This window comes from Cebus imitator, unplaced genomic scaffold (genome assembly GCF_001604975.1).
Source record: "Cebus imitator isolate Cc_AM_T3 unplaced genomic scaffold, Cebus_imitator-1.0 Scaffold552, whole genome shotgun sequence".
Lineage (NCBI taxonomy): Eukaryota > Metazoa > Chordata > Mammalia > Primates > Cebidae > Cebus > Cebus imitator.
The window spans coordinates 1080050-1090744 of NW_016107867.1; the positions used below are offsets into that span (position 1 = coordinate 1080050).

The 10695-nt window shown below is 56.5% G+C and overlaps 3 protein-coding genes across 4 annotated transcripts in view; 2 read left to right on the top strand and 1 right to left on the bottom strand.

Moving 5' to 3' along the window:
* The window catches only part of ZNF747 (zinc finger protein 747), a 3480-nt gene extending 1449 nt beyond the window's left edge, over positions 1–2031 (top strand). The window contains exon 2 of one of the 2 annotated variants that reach the window (XM_037733872.1): positions 704–2031. In XM_037733872.1, coding sequence (XP_037589800.1) covers positions 704–1353 — 650 coding nt within the window. In that variant the 3' untranslated portion in view covers positions 1354–2031. The remainder of the gene's footprint in view (positions 1–703) is intronic. The other variant, XM_037733873.1, reaches the window with a different exon arrangement.
* Positions 2032–6064: 4033 nt separating this feature from the next.
* On the bottom strand, positions 6065–7899 carry LOC108293864 (basic proline-rich protein-like). Its single transcript, XM_037733875.1, has 2 exons — positions 7758–7899; positions 6065–7532 (listed from the first exon to the last, which is right to left on the bottom strand). Exons 1-2 carry the CDS (start codon positions 7897–7899, stop codon positions 6658–6660), a joined length of 1017 nt encoding a protein of 338 aa, XP_037589803.1. The 3' UTR covers positions 6065–6657.
* Positions 7751–10371, top strand: ZNF768 (zinc finger protein 768). The gene is made up of 2 exons (XM_017515458.2): positions 7751–8019; positions 8304–10371. Exons 1-2 carry the CDS (start codon positions 7932–7934, stop codon positions 9854–9856), a joined length of 1641 nt encoding a protein of 546 aa, XP_017370947.1. The 5' UTR covers positions 7751–7931; the 3' UTR covers positions 9857–10371.
* The last annotated feature ends 324 nt before the right edge of the window (positions 10372–10695 follow it).

Consider the following 10695-nt stretch of genomic DNA (forward strand, 5'->3'; position numbering starts at 1 on the left):
TCGATCTCTTGACCTCGTGATCCACCCGCCTGGGCCTCCCAAAGTGCTGGGATTACAGGCGTGAGCCACCGCGCTCGGCCTTTTTTATTTCTTTTAATTAAAAAAAATCTTTTTTAAAGGGGCAGAGGTCTTGCTGTGTTGCACAGGCTGGTCTTGAACTCTCACAATCCTCCATCTCGGCCTCCCAAAACCCTGGGATTCCAGGCTTCAGCCACTGCGCCCAGCATCTAAGCTCTATTGACTCTGCCTCCACATCACAACCCATCCCCACCGTCTTCCAGCACGCAGGTGCATCCAGCCCGCTCATTTCCTTCCTTCAGTTCTTGCCTCAGCCTTTGCAGATTGTCCAGCCCCACTGAACTTGGCCATGTCTGCCTGATTCTGCCTTTCTTGTTGCTGTTCCTGTTGCCTGGAACATCCCCAGGTGTCTGTTCCTCCTTCCGGATCAGGCCCAGATGTTCATGTCATCTCTGCCCTTCCCCACAGTGATATTTCCCCAACCGCGAGGCGGAATGGACTGTTTCCTCCCTCCAGGCTCTGTCTGGCTCTTTAGCTGAGGAACAAGTGTCACTCCTTGCTCTCCTGCCTGTACTGGGTCCCAGGGGCAGCCGGGAATCCAGCAGGCCTGTCCCTGTCTACACGGGGTATGGGATTCAAGGACCAGGATGAGCCGAGGCTGAACTCTCCTCTCCTTATCTCCCAGCAGATTCCGGAAACAAGGAAGAAGAAAGACAAAGGGAAGGGTCGGGAGCCCTGGAGAAATCCCTCCCTGTGGCCACAGGGCCTCCTGGGCTGAAGGCTCCCCAAGCCCCCTTTGGCAGGTTGGAGCTGCCATCCAAGACGCGTCGCTGGAGTCACCCCCGCTTCTTTGCCCATCCCCCTGTCCCACGAGCGGACCAGCGTCATGGCTGCTACGTGTGCGGGAAGAGCTTCGCCTGGCGCTCCACGCTGGTGGAGCACATCTATAGCCACAGAGGCGAGAAGCCCTTCTGCGCGGACTGCGGCAAGGGCTTCAGCCACGCTTCCTCCCTGAGCAAACACCGGGCCATCCATCGTGGGGAGCGGCCCCACCGCTGTCCCGAGTGTGGCCTGGCCTTCCTGCGCCGCACAGCGCTGACTTCGCACCTGCGCATCCACACAGGGGAGAAACCCTACAGCTGCCCGCAGTGTGGCCGCTGCTTCGGCCTGAAGACAGGCATGGCCAAGCACCAGTGGGTCCATCGGCCTGGGGGCGGTGGGCGCAGGGGCCGGCGCCCTGGGGGGCTGTCTGTGACCCTGACCCCTGGCCATGGGGACCTGGACCCACCTGTGGGCTTCCAGTTATACCCAGAGATATTCCAGGAGTGTGGGTGACCAGGTGTGATCTAGACATTGAGGGAGGCCTGAGATGGGCTCAGGGGCCCGAATCTCTGCAGCAGCCTGCAGGGAGGTCCTAGAGTCCCCGTCAAGAGCTGGCTCTGGGGTTCGGACAGTCGCATCTTGGGCTCTCAGCAGACTCCTCTGCCAGCGGCTTGCTCCCAGCTGCCCCGGGCTCTCGAAGGCCCCCTTTGCTGAGGCAGGGCTGAGGTGAGAACCCCGAGACCTCTATAAAGGGAAGCAAAAGCTGTTTCTCAGCCCAGAGATGCTAACAGGATTGAGGTAGAGAAGAACCTTGTTTTACCTATTGTCTTTTTTTTTCTTTTTTAATTTTTTGAGATGGAGTTTCCCTCTTGTTGCCCAGGCTGAAGTGCAATGGTGTGATCTCACTGCAACCTCCTCCTGGGTTCAAGCGATTCTCCCTGCCTCAGCCTCCCGAGTAGCTGGGATTATAGGCGCCTGCCACTATGCCCAGGTAATTTTTTTGTATTTTTAGCAGAGACAGGGTTTTACCATGTTGGTCAGGCTGGTCTCAAACTCCTGACCTCAAGTGATCCACCTGCCTCGGCCTCCCAAAGTGTTGTGAATACAGGAGTGAGCCAACTCGCCTGGACTTTTCTTATTCTTTGACCTTCCTAGAACAGAATACCCATAGTTTATTTTATTTATTTATTTTTTTGAGACAGAGTCTCGCTCTGTTACCAGGTGCCAGGCTGGAGTGCAGTGGCTCGAGCTCGGCTCATTGCAACCTCCACCTCACCGGTTTAAGCAATGCTTCTGCCTCAGCCTCCCAAGTAGCTGGGACTACAGGCACGCACCACGACGCCCAGCTATTTTTTTTTTTTTTTTAGTAGAGACGGGGTTTCACCATGTTGGCCAGGATGGTCTCGATCTCTTGACCTCGTCATCCACATGCCTCGGCCTCCCAAAGTGCTGGGATTACAGGCGTGAGCCACTGTGCCTGGCTATATATTTTTAAGACAGCATCTTGCTCCGTCACCCAGGCTGGAATGCAGTGGCGTGAACTGGGCTCACTGCAGCCTAGACATGCCGGGCTCAAGGAATCCTCCTGCCCCAGTCTCCCAGATGGCTGGGACTACAGGTGAGCAATACTACGCACAGCTAATTTTTAAATTTTTTGCAGAGATGGGGTTCCCCCTGTGTTGCTCAGGCTGGTCTCAAACCCCTGGGTTCAAGCAATTTGCCCACTTTGGCCTCCCAAAGTGCTGGAATCACAGGCGTGAGCTATCACACTGGCCTCCATTGTCTTTTTACTGCACAAGTCAAAAAAAACCAATGGCCCCATACTGGATCTGGCCTGCAGTTGCTGTATTGATTTGGGCCCAGGCAGTGTTTTTAAGTGATATAAATTAATGGTGAAGATTTAAAAGAATATTTTGCACCAAAATCCAGGTTTCTGGCATCTATTGAAAAATCCAAAGACTTAGCAACTCCACCGAGGCTCCCATAAAATCGCAGTTGTTGGGAGTTGGGCCGGAGCCAGAACTCCCAACTTCCTGTGGCCCAGCCACTCATCCCATCAGCTCCTGACCAAGCAACACTTGCCATTCATCATGGCTTGCTTTTAGTGTTTTTGACGTTTATCTTGAAGTACAGCAAAGAAGACAGGGAGCTTTTTCTTGAACCCATGTCTCTGTCAAAACAGGCCTTGCATCTTTCCTGTCTTTAGGTATTAGCCATCTTTACTGTCTTTTAAGTATGTGCCATCATGGGTAGAAGGAGCTAGGCCAGGAACATCTGGCGTTAATTTGTAGCCAGCAGCAACCATACCCACCTGTATTGCCAAGCTCTGCATGGAATCCCCCCCATCACCTCACTACTCCATTATTCATCTACCACTAATTCCTCTGTGGGCAGAGTCCAGTCATGGGCAGCTCCTGCCCTGCTTCTGGTCAGGACAACACCTGCCCGAGGGGAGCAAGGGCCTGTGACCTCTTTGGCCTGTGCGCCCTGGCCTGTCACCCAGCTCAGCCCTCTCTGGCCTACCCAGGGAGGAAGAAACCCGATTTACCACTTGAAAGGAGGTAGAAGTTTTGGCGAAAAGATGCTGTTCAGGTGCCAAGTGAAGTAATGAACTGATTCATTCCAACCTCTTCTCTAATCCGACCCCACCAAGGTCTGCCCTCTCTGAGCTTTTCTGGGGTGGGTTGACTTGTGTGCCACCTTATCACAGGGGCACATGGGTTTGGAAGAGACACCTTGGCAGTAGGAGCTACCTTTGTACCAGGTTTTAATTCCCAGTGTACATCCCAGTCCCCTCCCCTAACCCTCAGCACAGCCCAGGGAAAGCCCAGCTTGCAACACCTGTTCTCAGCCCAGACTGACAGCCAGATCTTGGCCCTGAGTTTGCCAATTAAAGGTGCCATGATTACTACCTCGAGGTCTCTGAGTGCTTTGAAGGTTGCAAAGCTTTTTTAGAGCCCAGAAGCCAGATCTGACCCCTCTGTTCCCTACTCTCATGACCCAACTTTCCACCATTTCGTCAATTTTTTTAGTGTCGTGAAAGCTTTAAGCCTCAGCCCACTCCATTCTCATCTCCTCAGTTCGTAGCATAGATATTTCCACCTAGAGGTAGGGCCTGGCTGAGTATCTTTTAAAAATGTAGCTACTCCCACCAGGAATGGTGGCTCACGCCTGCAGTCCCAGCACTTCAGGAGGCCAAGGCAAGTCAATCACCTGAGGTCAAGAGTTCAAGACCAGCCTGACCAATGTGGTGAAACTCCGTCTCTACTAAAATTACAAAAATTAGCCGGGTGTGGTGGCATGTGCTTGTAGTCCCAGCTACTTGGGAGGCTGAGGCAGGAGAATCACTTGGACTTGAGAGGGGGAGGTTGCAATGAGCCGAGATTGCACCACTGCACTGCAGCCCGGGTGACAGAGAAAGACTCCACCAAAAAAAAAAAAAAAAAAAAAAAAAAAAAAGCTGCTCCCTGGGCTCTGTTCCTCATCTATTAAATCAGAATCTCTAGGATGGAATTTTATGCCTGTGAAAGTTTGAGAGAACCACTGCTGGGAACAAAACATTATTTTCTATCTGCTTTTAATGTTGCAAGAGTAGTGGTTGGTCCCAGGGCATACACAAAGTCCTCCATTTCTCTATTCTTCTCAAAGGAAGAACAGCGGGCACATCGGGTGTGAAGAGCCACCTTGGCAGTAGGAGCTACCTTTGTAACAGGTTTTAATTACCAGTGTACATCCCAGTCCCCTCCCGTAACCCTCAGCACACCCTGGGGAAAGCCCAACTTGCAACATCAGTTCTCAGCCCAGACTGACAAGATCTCTGGCAGATCTTGGCCCTGAATTTGCCAATTAAAGGTGCCATGATTACTACCTAGAAGTCTCTTGAGTATGGAGAGGTCTCCGTTTCTCTGTTCTTCCCCTGTGGCATATCTGCTCTCTTCCTGGGTACCTATGATCATGCTTAATACACTGGGGCATCTCTTCTAGCATTGGATGGAAGGCCTTTAAGAGGGCTGGTCCTTTGCATGCAGGAAGGGAGCAGTGCATATGGAAGCTCTTCTCACTGAGAATGTGATGGCTTTCTCTAGCCTGCAGCATTGACCACATTGGCTGGACCATAAGCCTTGGCTGCACACTGAATGGCTCTGCCCTAGTGTTGTGCATGCCAGGAGATAATGCTGTGGACACAGTGACCACCTAACTCAGGACATGCGCAGGCCTCATCCTCAGGTATGCAGAGGTAGGACAAGGCCAGTGGACTCCCAAGTTTCTCCTGCCTTGGATTAGTTGGTGTTGGGTCAAGGTGCAGCCTTATCAGAGGCTTTCCTGGGCTTGGAGCCTCTCACTGCTGTGGCTGTGTGTCGGGTGGAGGCTGGCTTCCTTGTGAAGTCCCTGTGCATAGATGGCACTCTGGTGCTGGAGAAGGCTGGATGGAAGTGGGCCACTCTTACTCCAGGTGCCAGTGAGGGTGAATTTGCACGTGGAGATGCTGGTGCTGGAGCAGCTTGAAGTCTTGGCTCAACTTCTGCTACACCTGGACTTGTGGCCCATAATAAGAGTGCAGGCAGTGGACAGTGTCAGAATTGTGGCTGGAGGCCTTGCCACCCATTTTCAGGGTGTGGCTGCTCTCCTGCATGAATTTTGGTGGATCAACAAGTTGGATGTCAGAGAAAAGTGTCTTGTGAAGGAGACTTGTTTCCTACCTGTGTGAGTGCTTTCTGCATGACCTGAGGGTACGCCATATCCAGCTCTTCTCAAAACTGGTCCTTTTGTAGGCTGTTCTGCCTGTTTGGGCGCTAGTGCTGGACCATTATTAGCAAAGGTTTTAGGACAAACAGACATTGGGATGGGAGAGAGCTATGGAGCTGGAGTTCCTCCGGAGGGCAGAAAGTTCTCTACTGACCCACTTCATTTGTGGGATGAGCTCTTGTGATTTTATTTGTACACGTTTATTTCTTTTTTCTTTTCTTTCTTTCTTTCTTCTTTTTTTTTTTTTTGAGACGAAGTATTGCACTTGTTGCGCAGGCTGGAGTGTAATGGTGCTCTTGGCTCACCACAACCTCCGCCTCCCAGGTTCAAGTGATTCTCCTGCTTCACAAGTAGCTGATATTACAGACATATGCCACCACAACTGGCTAATTTTTGTATTTTTAGTAGAGATGGGGTTTCTCCATGTTGGTCAGGCTGGTCTCGAACTCCTGACCTCAGGTGATCCACTCGCCTTGGCCTTCCAAAGTGCTGGGATTACAGGCGTGAGCCACCGCGCCCCGCCGCTCTCCACTTTTTACCACTTGGCCTTCTCCAAGTTCTTGTTCTCATCCCTTCTCAAGAGAATAGAAAAGGCCATCCTTCCTCCCAGGCTCTTCCTTTCATTTGTCTGGGTAGGCGACAGAAAAACACAATCCGTGGCTCCTGCATCACACAGGGGCATCAGGCTCATTAACTGTCAAGAACGCTGCCCAACTTGTTTCAGCACGAAGGGTAGCCAAAAGACAAGAACTGGATGATATTAAGTTGTCTGTCCAGGCTCACTTTCTCAATTCAAAGATGCACCCGAGGCAGTGTTTCTCAGGTTCTCTTCCTCGGCAAGCCTCCATTCGAGTCAGACAAGACTGGAGCGTTGTTAGATGCCTGGAAGACCAGATGGTTCTCTCTGTCCATTTCTCCTCTGTATCACCATCACCTGGAAGGAATCCTGCCTCCCTGTGAGGAAATCCGGGAACTAGGGACTAAGACTGCCAAGGATTGAGTTAATCTCAGGCGCTGGGGAAGGTGGAGGCGAGAGACAAGGGGTGTGGGGCAGACAAGGAGGAAGGGTGTCTATCCTCTTATCTCCTGGTTTTCATAAAACATAATGGAGGGTAAGTGGGGGCGGGAAAAGTTTTGAAGGGACAGGTCCGGCTGGAGGGGAGACGCCTGAGGCACCACTCTCTCACTACCTCCTGCAGGCTCTTCTGGCGGACAGGGAAGGCGGACTCGACCGGAGCGACCCCGGCCAATCAGGAAGGCGCCTGGCGTTCCCTGGCGACCATTAGCGCCCCGCCGTCCGCTGGGTTGGAGGAGGCGGGGCGGCGAGAGCAGGAGCCCCATCGGCCAACCGCCGGGCTTCCTGGAGCGGAGAAGCGGTGCCTCTGGGAACCGGGGCGGGACTGTCTCCTTGGCAACGATCCTAGCCCTCCCGGAGGGAGGAGGGGGATCGGGAGAGCAGAGCGGGGCGGGGGCCGGAGGAACACGAGTGGGCGTGCAGGTGGTGGGAAGCGGAGTTCCAGGAGGGGGTCCCAGGCCCAGGGACTCGGCGAGGCCAAGGGGAGTCCATCTCTGTTCCCGAGGCGCGCCCGGCGCTGACCCGGAGGCCCGGTCGGGGAGGGAGCTAGACACCGCCCCCACTGGCGCCGGGAAGCGTCGCTCCTTCTCGCTGACCTTGGTCTCGCTTGTCGCCTCGCCCTTGGCCACACGCACCAACGACGCGGGGCCCGGGAAATGGACAGACGGGCCTCTGGAGGGACAGAGACCTAGAACATAGGCACACACACTGCCCCGGCAGCCCCGCGGGCTCCCGGGCGCCGGGTCCTCGCCCACCCCCAGGCCGGGGCCCTCTCGCCCGGGGTTAATGCCAACGAGTTTCCACCTCCAGCGGCTCCTAGAGAGGCCGCGGAGCGAGCCGGCTGGGGGACCTGGCCGCGGACGGACACTTCCTGTGCGGGGGTGGGGGGCCGGGCGGCCGTTGGACAGCGCTGCCCAGCCGGAGGCCGGGGGCCAGACGGCGGGGGCCCGGGCGGGAGCGGGGTCTGGGGGCGGCGGGGCGGGTCGCGAAGCCTCTCATCCCAGAGGCCGCGACGCCAGGGGGCTGGTGAGGGCCACCGGGAGGCCGAGACCTTGGGAGGGGGCGGGGCCGCGGACAGGGGAGGGGCCCGGCGCACGGGAGAGGCCCGGGGTCAAGACGTCCGGCCTCGGGGGCCCCGGCTGGACCGCCGCGTCCCCTGGGCAGTCCTGAGCTGGCGAGCGGCGGGCGGGGGCCCGGGGCTCAGGGAACCCAGGCCGGGTCGCAGGATCGGCCACCATCGCCGCCGCCGCCGCACTGGGAGCCCGCGGGGATGGAGCGGGAGGCGTCGCCGTGGGGCCTCGAGCCCCAGGATGTTCAGAGTTCTGACGAAATGAGGAGCCCCGAAGGGTCTCTCAGAGGTGAGGAGGGAGCGCCCATCTGAGGAGTGGACCTGCGTGCAGGAGAAGGGGCTGTGGCTCCATGGAGGGAGCGAGGGCACGGGGCTAGAACACCTGGGACTCGGAGGTGGGGGCGCTGGGGACTGGGGTGTCTGGGTCAGCTGAGGGGGGGCAAGGGAATTTCAGCACCTGTCTAGGGGCCAGCGACGCTGCTTGTGAGGGGGGAGGTGTGTGGCTGCTAATGGACCAAATGACCTTTCAGGTCCCACACCATCTGGATTTTCTGTAATTCTTTGATCCTGCAGGCAACATGAGTGAGAATGAAGAGGAAATTTCTCAGCAAGAAGGCACTGGGGACTATGAAGTCGAAGAGATACCTTTTGGACTTGAACCCCAAAGCCCTCGGTTTGAGCCACAAAGCCCAGAGTTTGAACCCCAAAGCCCCAGATTTGAGCCTGAAAGCCCGGGTTTTGAGTCCCGAAGCCCTGCGCTTGTGCCCCCAAGCCCTGAGTTTGCACCCAGAAGCCCTGAATCAGACTCTCAGAGCCCTGAGTTTGAATCCCAGAGCCCTAGGTATGAACCCCAAAGCCCTGGCTATGAACCCAAGAGCCCGGGCTATGAACCCCGGAGCCCTGGCTATGAACCTCGGAGCCCTGGCTATGAATCTGAGAGCTCTAGATATGAACCCCAGAACCCTGAGTTCAAAACCCAAACCCCAGAATTTGAAGCTCAAAGTTCCAAATTCCAGGAAGGTGAAGAGGTGCTTCTGAATCCTGAGGAAAAAAGTCCCTTGAATATCTCCTTAGGAGTTCACCCCCTGGACTCCTTCACTCAAGGGTTTGGGGAGCAGCCCACCGGGGGCCTGCCCATAGGGCCACCTTTTGAGATGCCCACAGGGGCCCTGCTGTCTACACCGCAGTTTGAGATGCTTCAGAATCCCCTGGGTCTCTCAGGAGCCCTTCGAGGTCCAGGCCGGCGGGGTGGCCGGGCCAGGGGGGGGCAGGGCCCTCGGCCTAACATCTGCGGCATCTGCGGAAAGAGCTTCGGGCGGGGCTCCACCCTGATCCAGCACCAGCGCATCCACACGGGTGAGAAGCCCTACAAATGTGAGGTCTGCAGCAAGGCCTTCTCTCAGAGCTCTGACCTCATCAAACACCAGCGCACCCACACGGGCGAGCGGCCCTACAAGTGTCCCCGTTGTGGCAAGGCCTTCGCTGACAGCTCTTACCTGCTTCGCCACCAGCGCACCCACTCTGGCCAGAAGCCCTACAAGTGCCCACATTGTGGCAAGGCCTTCGGCGACAGCTCCTACCTCCTGCGACACCAGCGTACCCACAGCCATGAGCGGCCCTACAGCTGCACTGAGTGCGGCAAGTGCTATAGCCAGAACTCATCCCTGCGTAGCCATCAGAGGGTGCACACCGGGCAGAGGCCCTTCAGCTGTGGCATCTGCGGCAAGAGCTTCTCCCAGCGGTCGGCCCTTATCCCCCATGCCCGCAGTCACGCCCGGGAGAAGCCATTCAAGTGCCCTGAGTGCGGCAAGCGCTTTGGCCAGAGCTCGGTGCTGGCCATCCACGCCCGCACCCACCTGCCAGGCCGCACCTACAGCTGCCCCGACTGCGGCAAGACCTTCAATCGCTCCTCCACGCTCATCCAGCACCAGCGCTCCCACACGGGCGAGCGGCCCTACAGGTGCGCCGTGTGCGGGAAGGGCTTTTGCCGCTCCTCCACACTGCTGCAGCATCACCGGGTCCACAGTGGCGAGCGGCCCTACAAGTGTGATGACTGCGGAAAGGCCTTCTCACAGAGCTCTGACCTCATCCGCCACCAGCGGACCCACGCGGCGGGCCGGCGCTGACCTGGGGCCCCAGCAGGAGTGGGAGGCATGGGCAGAAGATAAGGGGCCAGGGAGCTAGAGGAACCTTTAGGGAGGATAGTGGAGAAGCCACAGTAGAATGGAGGAGCTGAGGATGCTGGAAGAAGAGGGCCAGGGTGGAGGAAGTGACATACCCTGGAGACTTGTGGGAAATGGGTTGGAGGGAGGCCAGGCCGGCAGCGGGAGGCCCTGGGAGAAATGGAGAGAGGTCAGTGGAGGGCTGGCTTCGGCCACGGCTCTTCGGTAGGTGCCTGGCTTGGCAACGTGCTAGAACGGGGAGGGGGGAGGGTAGGGGGTTACCTAATTAGAATGGGGTAGCTTAGATTGGTAGCTGCTGAGACCCTTGTTGAGTCAGGAGCAGGTAAAGGGTAGGTGGGGTGGGGAGTGGGGCCCTGGGGTGGGGCCTGGGCCTCTGCCTGCAAACCCCAGCCTCCCTCGTCTTCCTCAGGATTTGGAGCCCCTGAGTTTGAGTTCAATAAAAACCTTTATGTGATAAATGAGACTTGTCCTTAAAATGTGTGTGTGGACAGTGCCCTAGGCAGCAAGAGACACCAGTTGTAGCCGGGAACTGCCAGGGCCTTATCTAGGAAGTGCTTTGCTGCTGCTGCTGTTAGAAAGGGAGTCTCGCCTGGCCTGGCCAACATGGTGAAACCCAGTCTCTACTAAAAATACAAAAAAAATCAGCCTGGTGTGGTGGCAGCCGCCTGTAATCCCAGCTACTTGGGAGGCTGAGGCAGGAGAATTGCTTGAAACCAGGAGGCAGAGGTTGCAGTGAGCCGAGATTGCACCACTGCACTCCAGGCTGGGCAGCAGAGCGAGAC

Bases quoted from the DNA above. Each gene is read 5' to 3' on its own strand.
- LOC108293864 (XM_037733875.1), bottom strand. From the start codon at position 7,899: ATGGTGGCCGATCCTGCGACCCGGCCTGGGTTCCCTGAGCCCCGGGCC. The intron at 7,533-7,757 runs GTGCGCCGGGCC...ACCCCCGCACAG, and splicing joins CTTGACCCCGGGCCTCTCCC to GAAGTGTCCGTCCGCGGCCA.
- ZNF768 (XM_017515458.2), top strand. From the start codon at position 7,932: ATGGAGCGGGAGGCGTCGCCGTGGGGCCTCGAGCCCCAGGATGTTCAG. The intron at 8,020-8,303 runs GTGAGGAGGGAG...TTGATCCTGCAG, and splicing joins CCCCGAAGGGTCTCTCAGAG to GCAACATGAGTGAGAATGAA.